At 42.7% G+C, this 12,365-nt stretch overlaps 1 protein-coding gene across 1 annotated transcript in view; it reads left to right on the top strand.

Moving 5' to 3' along the window:
* The first annotated feature begins 237 nt into the window (after positions 1 to 237).
* Positions 238 to 12,365, top strand: part of nos2 (nitric oxide synthase 2) — a 34,572-nt gene continuing 22,444 nt past the window's right edge. Inside the window, exons 1-7 of the mRNA XM_062959255.1 lie at positions 238 to 392; positions 6,803 to 6,875; positions 8,059 to 8,172; positions 8,251 to 8,399; positions 9,121 to 9,280; positions 10,662 to 10,753; positions 10,837 to 10,978. Coding sequence (XP_062815325.1) covers positions 274 to 392; positions 6,803 to 6,875; positions 8,059 to 8,172; positions 8,251 to 8,399; positions 9,121 to 9,280; positions 10,662 to 10,753; positions 10,837 to 10,978 — 849 coding nt within the window. The 5' untranslated portion in view covers positions 238 to 273. The remainder of the gene's footprint in view (positions 393 to 6,802; positions 6,876 to 8,058; positions 8,173 to 8,250; positions 8,400 to 9,120; positions 9,281 to 10,661; positions 10,754 to 10,836; positions 10,979 to 12,365) is intronic.

Below are 12,365 nucleotides of genomic sequence, written 5' to 3' on the forward strand. Positions count from 1 at the left end.
AATCATTTTAGTCGCCCTCCTCTGGACGCTTTCCAGCTTGTCAACGTCTCCCTTCAACTGTGGTGCCCAAAATTTGACACAGTATTCCAGGTGTGGTCTGACCAAGGCAGACCAAGGGTCCTAGCAACCCAAGTTGGGTCAAACGGCACCAATTCTGCCCTGTCGAGATGCACCCGCTCGTCAAAACAATTGTCTCCTTCTCTCGGCTAATATCTCCCCACTTATCTTGCTCCAGAGAGGATCGGAGAGGTGCCAAGAATCCCTCCACCTAATATGCAGAACATGATGTGCCCTTGGCCTTTATTCTTTAAGCCTCCGACCGGCAAGAACAAGTCCCAAGGCGATAAGGATATTAACAACAATATGGAAAAAGCCGCCCAGCACGTCTGCAGGTGAGATGGAAAAGGGAGGTTAATCTAAAAATATATATTAAAGAGATTTGTAATAAGATCCTGAAAAGTCAAAGTACAGCCACACTGGGTTGCTGTGAGTTTTGCGGGCTGTATGGCCATGTTCCAGAAGCATTCTTTCCTGATGTTTCGCTCAAATCTATGGCAGGCAACCTCAGACATCGCAACCTCACAACGATGGTGCGGACGCCAGATGTCACACAGGACTGAGACTCACACATTCTTGAACTCGAACTTAAGCTTGAGGACACTGGGGAGCCCGAATGGCTTCGGACACAACCCATTGCTTCCAAGTACAGATACACTTCCTCACAACCTCTGAGGGTGCCTGCCATAGATGTGGGCGAAATGTCAGGAGAGAATGCTTCTGGAACATGGCCAAAACATGACGATCCTGTCTATGTCCTGGTAGATCTCTATAACACGGAGGTCTCTAGGGCAATAGACACGATCGCCCCTGAGCGTCCCCTCTTGTCACATTGGTCCAAACCAGCCCCCTGGTTCACTGGGGAGCTGGCGGTGAGGAAGCATACAAGGCGGGGGCTAGAGAGCCGTTGGCGGAGGGCTCAAAGTGTATCCGACCGAACACAGGCTAAAGCCTCTCTTAAGGCATACTCCGTGGCAATGCGCGCAGCCAGAAAGACTTTCTCGACTGTGCGCATTGCGTCTGCAACTAATAGACCAAGAGAGTTGTTTCAGGTGGTCAGGGAGCTCCTCCATCCCCCTTCTGATCACTTGACAACCCGATGTGGCGAGTTCGCACATCATTTTGCAGACAAAGTTGCTCGAATTCGCTCCAACTTGGACGCTGACATTAGTGCAGAACCAGGGGATGTAACCGAGGCACCTGTCAGTCAGATTTTATTGGATTCGTTCCAACTTGTTCAGTTCTTGGAGCGGTGAGGGCGACCACTTGCATCTTAGATCCTTGCCCATCTTGGCTGATCAAACTCGCCGGTGGGGGGCTGGCTGATTGGTTGACGGGTATCATCAATGCCTCTTTGCAGCAAGGGCATGTTCCATCTTTTCTTAAAAAGGCAATTGTAAGGCCCATATTAAAGACTTTAGATTCATTATTATTGAACAACTACTGGCCAATCTCCAACCTCCCGTTTTTGGGCAAGGTCCTGGAGAGAGTAATAATAATAATAATAATAATAATTATTATTATTATTATTATTATTATTATTATTTATTTGTTTGACCAGTCATATGACCAAAGTGCAACATAAACAAAAACAAGGCAAACAGGATGGGAGGACAGGCAGCTGATTCTTATTTTCCTGATTCTTCTTTCAGGAAATGTGCTCTTTTCTTGATAGCTTTCAGGATAAAAAGGCTGACTCTAACTATGGTGGATCTTTCTTGTCCTTGCAAGAGGACTGTCAGAAGATCATTTCTGTTGGGGGACCTAAAATTAGATAGTAATGAATGAAAATAACTGTGTCGAAGTTTGGCATATGCTGGGAAGTCAATCAACAAATGTTCGATATCTTCCACTATTTGATCTCCCCAGACACAGAATTTCTCATTTCTTGGGATGTTACAGTAGCGACCAGTTTGCATCATAATGCCAAGTTGTTCAAACCTGGCCCTGGTATAGATTCTTTTTAAGGGCAACGGAACTGGAATAGTCAGATAGTGTTCTAAATGAGTATTCATTTTATGGGAGGCTAAAAACTTTGTGGCAGGAGACCTACCTATACTTGCTAGGTCCAATTGAGCATAGATATCATGAGTGCGTTGCATGAGCACTTGTTTTGCCCTAAGTCTCCAGTGTTAATATTGTATGTTTTATGTTGATTTTAATGATTGTTTTTACTGTAATTGATGTTTTTATTGGATAACTGTTTTATTGAATTTTCAGGTAACAGCCCCAAATTCTGTGATTTTATCTTAATAAGAGTTAGGTGAAGCCTAGCCTGTGATTTCAGCAAATTCTTGTAGCTCAGTGGTTCTCAATCTGTGGACCCCCAGATGTTTTGGTCTTCAACTCCCAGAAATCCTAACAGCTGGTAAACTGGCTGGGATTTCTGGGAGTTGTAGGCCAAAACAACTCCGGGGCTGTGGCGCAGACGGGAGAGCAAGCCAGTGCAATTAACTGCAATGAATCACTCTGACCAGGAGGTCATAAGTTCGAGGCCCGCTCGGTGCTATGTTGTTTGTCTTTGTTCTATATTAAAAGGCATTGAATGTTTGCCTATATGTGTAATGTGATCTGCCCTGAGTCCCCTTTGGGGTGAGAAAGAAGGGCGGAATGTAAATGCTGTAAATAAATAAATAAATTGCTGTGTTTTGATATTTGATTGTTTTATCGGGCAAGGCCCCATGTAAGCCGCCCTGAGTCCCTTCGGGGAGATGGGGCGGGGTATAAAAATAAAGTTATTATTATTATTATTATTATTATTATTATTATTATTATTATTAAGTTCTAGATCATTCAAAAATTGTAAAGGAAGGCCAATTTTAGCCATCTCATTGTTTAAGGCCACTACCCATGATGACTTGTGGGCACGCTGGTCTTGATCCTCTAAACATAGGTGAGGAAGTCTACTGGAATTCATCTGATTTACCTTTGACCAGTAATTGAATTGTCTCATTAAAATTTGAGCTTTTACTGGGAGCATTCCTAGCTCTGCCCTTACTGCAGCCATCAGTGTTGTTCTGGAAAGGCCCAGGAGAATGCGAAGCTGCTTAACTTGGAAGGTTTTGATCTTGGCCAAATTGGCCTGGAGAGAGTGGTTGCTTCTCAGCTCCAGGAATTCTTGGATGAGACCGATTATCTGGATTCGTCACAGTCTGGCTTCAGGCCTGGTTATGGGACTGAAACGGCTCTGGTCGCCTTGGTGGATGACCTCCGCAGAGAACTAGAGAGAGGGAGTGCATCCCTTCTGGTTCTCCTGGACATCTCAGCGGCCTTCGATACTATCGACCATGGTCTCCTTCTGGGGCGGCTCTCGGGAATGGGTCTTGGGGGCATTGCTTTGCCGTGGCTCCGCTCCTTCCTGGGGGATCGTTCCCAGATGGTGAAGCTGGGGGACACCTGCTCGAACCCCTGGCCTTTGACCTGTGGGGTCCCGCAAGGTTCCATTCTCTCCCCCATGCTCTTCAACATCTACATGAAACCGGTGGGTGAGGTCATCCGGGGTTTTGGAGTTCGGTGCCATCTCTACGCGGATGACACCCAACTCTACTACTCTTTTCCACTCTTTTCCACCAAACTCCAAGGAAGCTGCTCAGACCCTAAACCGGTGCCTGGCAGCTGTGTCAAACTGGATGAGGGCTAACAAGTTGAAGCTTAATCCAGACAAGACAGAGGCCCTCCTGGTCAGTCGTGGGACCAATCGAGGTCTTGGGTGGCCACCTGTGCTTGACGGGGTCCCACTCCCCCTGAAGGCGCAGGTCCATTGCAGTCTGGGGCTCCTCCGGGACTCATCTCTGTGCGGCAGCTGTGACCATACCTCGAGAAGTCTGACTTGGCCACGGTGGTCCATGCCTTAGTTACATCCAGACTGGATTGCTGCAATGCTCTCTACGTGGGGCTGCCCCTGAAGACGGCCCGGAAACTCCAACTGGTTCAAAAATCGGCAGCCAGATTTCTAACGGGAGCCGGCTATAGGGAGCACACAATGCCCCTATTCAAGCAGCTCCACTGGCTGCCGATAAACTGCCGGGCCCAATTCAAGGTACAGGGTTTTTTTTAAATAATTTTTTATTAAATATAGTTATACAAGAAAATAGGTTGCAACAATCATTGTCACTGAGGGAAAGGAAACTGTTGGGGAAATGGGTGAAACAACGAAAACCATAACATCTGATGTGCAGCATAGACGTGTATGTGACAGAACACAAGAAAACAAGGACAGAAAAAAATAGCATAAAAAAGAGTAAAAAAATAAAATAAAATTTTTAAAAAATAACACAAGAACAAAACAGAACAGAACCACCGAAGGTCTAAGTTATGATTACATACATACAAAAAACATAACAAAAAAACAACAACATAAAATTGACTTCCATCTATTGTGTGTTGATTCCTATATTAATCTCTTAATATCTACTGTGCTCTTTTCTCTCTTTTCTTATCTATTCTCCTTCGTGTCCTTTCTGTCCTGAAAAACGAAAGAAAAGAGAAAGACTGATATTGAGATGATTGGTTGGCTCCTCCACCCCTATCTGATGAACGATCATATTATCAATTTACAATTTTCTTCTTTTAAGTAGTTTTTAACTAAATCCCAATTTGTTTTTTGGTTTGCCTTGAGTATTTGCCAATAAATATGTTAATTTATCCATGTTCATAATTTCCAGTATTTTTTGGAACCATGATTTCAATTCTGGTGTGTGTTTTTCTCTTCACTCCTTCGCATATGTCATTCTTGCAGCTGTTACTAAATAATTAAACAAAATTTCTTTATTTTTATCTATTTCTGTATCACACATACCTAGGAGAATAGTCTTTATTGATAATTTTTTTTGTATTCTCTGATGGACTTCTTTCCAGAATGCTTTGGCCTTTTCACATGACCACCAACAGTGGAAATAACTCCCTTACTTTTCACCGCATTTCCAACATTTATTAGATGTTGTTTTATAATATTTTGCTAGTTTTTGAGGGATCAGATACCATCTGTAAAATGTTTTTAACCAATTTTCTTTTAGGTCCACCAAATAAGTAAATTTTAATCTGTAATTCCACGTTTTCTCCCATTCCTCAATTTTTATTGGCTTTTGGTTTTGACCTATAAAGCCCTTCACGGCTCGGGCCCTACCTATCTCCGTGATCGCATCTCCTCCTATGAGCCAGTGCAGACCTTGAGATCTTCCGGGGAGGCTCTTCTCGCGCTCCCACCACCGTCTCAAGTGCGGCTGGTGGGGACGAGGGAACGAGCCTTCTCGGCAGTGGCCCCCCGGCTCTGGAATGTACGGCCAAAGGAGATCAGGCCATCCCCTACATTATCCAATTTCCATAAGGAACTGAAGACCTGGTGGTGTCGGCAGTAATTACTAGGCATGTCCGATCGATGAAAAAAATGTTTCAATTCTCGTTTCTAAAGTAGGGGGCACTGGCGCTTCGATATAGAAAGTATTTCCGATTTTTTTCACCCAAAAATTTCGGATATTTCCGAAAATTTGTAATGATTCTAAATGTTTCTAAAATGGCGGATGCGCATGCGCAATCGCTAGACACTGGGCTTGTATGGCAATCTTCCATGTGGACGCAGAGGACGTTAACCCCCAGCTTTGCATCCCTCGTGGAAGCTTCTGATTGGCTGGGGAGCAGCAGCCATATTAGGCTGTGCTAAGCTCCCATTCAAGGTAGGTTGCAGAAACAAAAAAAAATTAAAAATATATTTTAAAAAAAAATTTGGGGAAAAAAATTAACGAAACATTAAGAGACAATTAGAGAATGGGCCAACAATGGTTCGAATTACATTGCTGGTTGCGCTGTGAGACAATGTCTTGGAATGCGTATCAAAAAGCGAGAACAATCCGAAATAATTCCGATATACGATTCAAAACAATTTTTTGGACATGTCTAGTAATTACATTGGACTACCGCCGATTTCTGGGCCTGAATATATTGCACAAGATTCCCCTAGCTTAAAATGATGTACAGTAGAGTCTCACTTATCCAAGATAAACGGGCCGGCAGAAGTTTGGATAAGCAAATATCTTGGATAATAGGGAGGGATTAAGGAAAAGCCTATTAAACATCAAATTAGGTTATGACTTTACCAATTAAGCACCAAAACATCGTTGTTATACAACAAATTTGACAGAAAAAGTAGTTCAATATGCAGTAATGTTATGTTGTAATTACTGTATTTACGAATTTAGCACCAAAATATCACGATATATTGAAAACATTTACTGCAAAAATGGCTTGGATTATCCAGAGGCTTGGATAAGCGAGGCTTGGATTAGTGAGACTCTACTGTATTTTAATATATTGGGTTTATGGTTCCCGTCCCCTTGATCTGGTCATGTAAGTGTTATTTATTGTTATAAATGTATTATTTTACTTTGTTTAATAATGTGTTATTATGTTGTTATGTAATGTTTGTGTTGCTTTTATGACTGTAAACCGCCCTGAGTCCCATCCGGGAGATAAGGCGGTATATAAATAAAGTTTTTTTTATTATTATTAGAAAGCCCACAAAGCTCACAGCAACCTAGTGATTTCAGCCATGAAAGGCTTCAACAATACACCCAACCTTGTTCAACTAATGCAGTTTGACCCCATTCGGACTGCCGTGGCTCAATGCTATGGAATTCCGAGAGTACCAATTTGTCAAGGCCTTTCTCACCAAACTACAACTCCCAGAGCATTTCAAATGAAGCATCACTTTGGTTGGCGTGGCGTAGTTAGTCTCTCCTTTGTCTTCCAGCTTGGCCAAGCAAGACGGAACCATATTGAGCCCCGAACCGGACGTGATCATCCCCGCCGCAACAGCGAGAGAAGTGAGTCTGGATTTGGGGTAGAACGGTTTCATTAATGCCTCTGGTGTCGCTGTGAGAAGGTCCTCCATTGTGCATTCACAAAGGTGAAAAGCACATGTCTGTATTTTAGATGGATTAGGGTTCAGCTAGTTTTCCCTGTCATAGCCAGTAAGAGCACCTAAAGCTTCTGTCCAACCGTTTCAAAGCTCCCTGCTTGGGCGGTGATGGCACGATCATCAGCATAGATGAAACTCTCTGTCTCTTCTGGCAATGGCTGGTCATTTGTGTAAATATTGAACATTGTGAAGATGAAAAGAGAGAATACCTGTATTTCTTCACAGAGAGGCCAAGAATCATATATTTACAATTACTGTATATACTCGAGTATAAGCCTAGTTTTTCAGCCCTTTTTTTAAGACTGAAAAAGCCCCCCTCGGCTTATACTTGGGTGCGGGTCCTTGTTGGCTTATATTTGGGTCAGCTTATACTCGAGAATATATGGTACATGTATTATTTTTCTCTATTATTATTGGTATTATTACATTTATTATTTTTTTCTATTATTGTTGCTACTATTACATTTATTTTACTCTATTATTATTATTAATAATAATAATAATAATAATAATAAATGCAGGAAAATAATACAAGTAATAATAAATAGAGTAAAATAATAAATGCGATAATAATAATAAGATCAGAGTGAAATAATAAATTTATTATTATTGTTGTTGTTGTTATTAATAATAATACATTTATTATTTCACTCTGATCTTATTATTATTATTATTATTATTATTATTATTATTGCATTTATAATTTTACTCTATTTATTATTACTTGTATTATTTTCCTGTATTTATTATTATTATTACATGTATTATTTTACTCTATTATTATTAAAAGGATACAAGCACATTTACATTGATGAAGATGAGAATAATCATTTGATCAGAGTTGGACAGTCTTATCTTAAATTTGAGCTTTATCTAAATATTCAAAAACATTTAACCTACTGATGCTTCAATTAATGTAATTTTATTGGTATCGATTTTTATTTCTGAAATGTACCACCCTCGGCTTATACTGGAGTCAATGTTTTCCCAGTTTTTTTGTGGTAAAATTAGGTGCCTCGGCTCATATTCGGGTCGGCTTATACTCAAGTAAATACGGTAAGGGATATTCTCGCCATTCTTCTTCCCAGAAATGCCTCCCGAACGGCGACAAGCAAAGCTCCCGATGCCCGAGGAACTTGAAAATTAAAAACTGGGAACACGGAATGACGCTCCAAGACACATTACACCGCGAGGCGAAAGAGGTACGTGGACTAGGGTATATTTCGACATCGGCCTACATAGGTATTTGGGGAGATTGTTGTGATGTGGTTCCTTCCCAGGTGCTGAGCTGCCGGTCCAGCGTCTGCCAAGGGTCCCTCATGAACAGCCCAGCTTTGGTCAGAGGTCCCCGAGACGAGCCCGTTCCCAAAGACGAGTTGTTGCACCAAGCGACCGAGTTTATCCATCTGTTCTACGGTTCGTCCAAAGAGTGAGCCAATTTGGGTTTTTGCTAGAATGTCAGGGATGTAGAGCTTTCCTTGTGTTCTTGGGTGTAGAATGAATGCAGTTTGATGCCACTTTCGCTGCCATGAAGCGACAACACAACCGTTCAATGCTAAGGCTTCCCCGTCTGTGCAGGGTTCCATACTTCTCACTTTAACAACACAACCGTTCAATGCTAAGGCTTCCCCATCTGCGCAGGGTTCCATACTTCGCACTTTAACAACCCAACCGTTCAATGCTAAGGCTTCCCCGTCTGCGCAGGGTTCCATACTTCTCACTTTAACAACACAACCGTTCAATGCTAAGGCTTTCCTGTCTGCGCAGGGTTCCATACTTCTCACTTTAACAACACAACCGTTCAATGCTAAGGCTTCCTCGTCTGCGCAGGGTTCTATACTTCGCTCTTTAACAACACAACCGTTCAGTGCTAAGGCCTCCCACCAAATGGAACTGTAGAGGAGAGTCTACTGAACAACCCAGTACTACCATCTGTTGAGAACTTATGAAGGTGGAAGCATTACTTTTCATTCAACCCTCGTACAACTGCCTGTAGTATTTTCCTCTCAGAGCACGATACTATGAAACTGCATTCATTGTACAGTGTAGATGCAACCCTCAGATACGGGACTGAGTGTGATATCGTTGCCAATAATGTCCGATCCAGATGTTACTCAGCATTCACCACAATTTCCTCTTTCCTTTCACAGGCTGAAATCAGACCACCTCGCTAGGCTGGAAGTGGTGGCCGAAGAGATCGAGACAACCGGGACTTACCAGCTGACCGGAGATGAGCTCATCTTTGCGGCAAAGCAGGCCTGGAGAAATGCGCCGCGGTGCATCGGGAGAATCCAGTGGTCCAATTTACAGGTGGTTCTTCATCCCCATAGAATCTGAACCCCGTTTTTCCCCATTTATTCCATCCCGTCAGTGGTTTCAGAAGGTGGGTGCAGAGGGTGGAGACCATGATGGGTTTGACATCCCAGAGAGTGATGCCGAAAGTATTGTCATGATCACTCACTCGTGCCATCCAACTATCAGCCCTGACATAGAAGACATAGCCTTTGGCCAAACGTGAAGATACAATGCTCCAAGGACATATGCGACTGCCATAAAAGTCCATTTCTCTGAGGTGGGAGAAGGTGGGCTCTGTGATTTATGATGTAGCTTAAGTCCTATATACATGGGCACTAGAGCTAGGTTCTTGTAGTCCGAACAATAAAGACATGTGGTATCTTCAGCAGCTTTTCTTCATCCTCTTCTTCTTTATCAGGAGGATTTTCAACTACTGCTCACAAATTGTTTCTTAACGAATAATTCATCATTTTAAATGACCATGTGGCATAACTACTGGCATTCTGCCTTTCAAAAGACAGTCCACTTACTTGAAATGCCACTGTCATGTTTCTTCAGCCTCACAATAGTCTCTACTGGTCTGTATTGTTCTCTACTGGGCCTAGACTGGGCCCATAACCTTTGTTGTGAATGGTGATTAATAACACAAGACCCTCACCATAAAGGTATACAGTAGAGTAGCTTCACAATAGTATTGGGTCTGTATTGGGCTATACTGGTCTGTATTGTTCTCTACTGGGGCTAGACTGGGCCCATAACCTTTGTTGTGAATGGTGATTAATAACACAAGACCCTCACCATAAAGGTATACAGTAGCAGCAGCGTGACCCAGAACCAGTAGCCAGTATAAGATGAAATAAAAACACACAGACTGTTGTTATCTTCCTTCTGAGGCTTTTCTTGTAGGAAAATAATATGGTTGTACTATTTATAAAAACAAGGTTTCCACAACATAAACAAAGTTCTCTATACTTCCTTGTTATATCTCTGCTTCAGCTTCTTGCCTTCAAGCTGGGCTTCTCTCTCAATCTTCAAACTGAAGCAGCACTCAAACACAGCACTCCTCACACTGAGGCATTCTGTACCCAGAAGGAAGTCTTCACACAGGAGGAGCAACTAACTCACAGGCACACCTGCTTATATTATCCTACTGGTTTTGCTTAGTCATTGCGCCATTTGAACTCTTTCAGTGCCTGTACATCACTTTTTGGTCATTAAAAATACACCAATTTTCAATATTTCTGACACGTCTTGGCATATTCCTTCCAGTGAAGACTAAACCTATAGCAACATACCTTGAGCAAATAACCTTACAGTTTGTTTGGAAATGAGATAAATTAATTTTGAGTTGTGTTGGGAAAGTGAACGTCTTGCTGTTCCTCCACAAACCTTTTAGGTGTTCGATGCTCGTAACTGCGCCACGGCCAAGGAGATGTTTGCGCACCTCTGCCGTCATTTGGAGTATTCGACCAACGAAGGCAAGATCAGGTGCGGATCGTTTCCCTTCACCTCTTTTTTGCATCCCTAGAATCGCCGGACGGTTTTGTTACTTGCTCTTCATTGTCAAACAGGTCGGCCATCACGGTTTTCCCCCAGAGGACCAACGGGAAGCACGACTTCCGAATATGGAACAGCCAGCTCATCCGATACGCCGGATACCAAACGCCAGACGGTTCCGTTGTGGGCGATCCGGCCAATGTGGAGCTCACACAGGTATACGACAAACATACACCAAAGACAAAATACTTTCCCAAATCCACAAGCAACACTTGAGCTAGAACTTGAGGCTTGAAACAGGAACAAACAGGAGATATCTTGCTTGATCTGAGGTGCTATCTCAACACCTCCTCTATTTACCCATTTTTGCAAGACATGAACACATTTCTTTGACCTTGAGGTCCCTGCATCCTGCCAGAAATCTTTAGAGAACGCCTGGGAAAATGTGTTGTTGAAGGTTTTCATGGCCGGGATCACAGGGTTGTTGTATGTTTTCCGGGCTGTATGGCCATGTTCCAGAAGTATTCTCTCCTGACATTTCGCCCACATCTCTGAGGATGCCTGCCATAGATGTGGGCAAAACGTCAGGAGAGAATACTTCTGGAACATGGCCATTCAGCTCGGAAAACATACAACAACCCAACGCCTGGGAATCCTGGTTCTCAGGAGTAACCTCACATCCCTATCTAATTGCTCGTTCTCATTATCGCTATCTGAAAGCAAAACACCTGGCAATTGTTGACTTCCCTCATCCCATTCTGAAAGCTGAGAATCAGGGTCATGCTGATCTAAATCCTCTGCTATTTCATCCTGGCGCCCTGCCTGCGGCACACTCAAGAGTCAGACTGTACAATAGTCTCAGACTGTAAAACCCCAAATCCTCCTTCATCATTAGGATCATCAGGCTGAGCCACAACAGGTGGCGACACATCCAGAGTGTAAAAAAGTGTGTTTTTATTTTGATTTATAGATGTCATGTTTAATTTCGTTTTAAAAAGTCATGTTTAACTATGTTTAAAAGGGTAAGTATTAGTTACCAGTGCATGGGGGATGGTAACCAGCTCAGCATTCTGAGGCAGGTTGCCATAGTAACGAGGGCGGAGCCAAGCGCTGTTTGGAAGAAAAGGAGGGGATGTTTTAAAAAACAATTTAGTCTGTGATTTAAGTCACAGGGAAGACACTGGTTCCAGGTTAGGGAATCCAGGGAAGCTCAGGTCTCTAGTTATATCAAATTAAGCAAATTAGATGACTTGTTTGGGTTTATTTGTAGAGCCTGAGTAGTAAGGGGAAGCAATCCCAGTTAGATCCAAAGTGATAAGTTGATAGCTTTGCAACCATTGTTTAAGTGCCTTTAAAGAAGTTACTGTAACCACTAAGCTCTGTGCCTGAAATAAACTTGTTATTTTTCTTTCATCATCCAAGCCTCTGTCATACATATTATAAACTAAGTAACGCTACCATCTAAAGTGAATAAGAAGAAAAAAAATTCTCCCCTGCCCACCACACAGAGGAATAATAGAGTTGGAAGAGACCCTAAGGCTCATCCAACCCCCCCCCCCCCCCCCCCTTCGGCCCTCCTGTTTAAAAACATCCAGAGGAGGAG

Source organism: Anolis carolinensis, unplaced genomic scaffold (genome assembly GCF_035594765.1).
Source record: "Anolis carolinensis isolate JA03-04 unplaced genomic scaffold, rAnoCar3.1.pri scaffold_7, whole genome shotgun sequence".
NCBI lineage: Eukaryota > Metazoa > Chordata > Lepidosauria > Squamata > Dactyloidae > Anolis > Anolis carolinensis.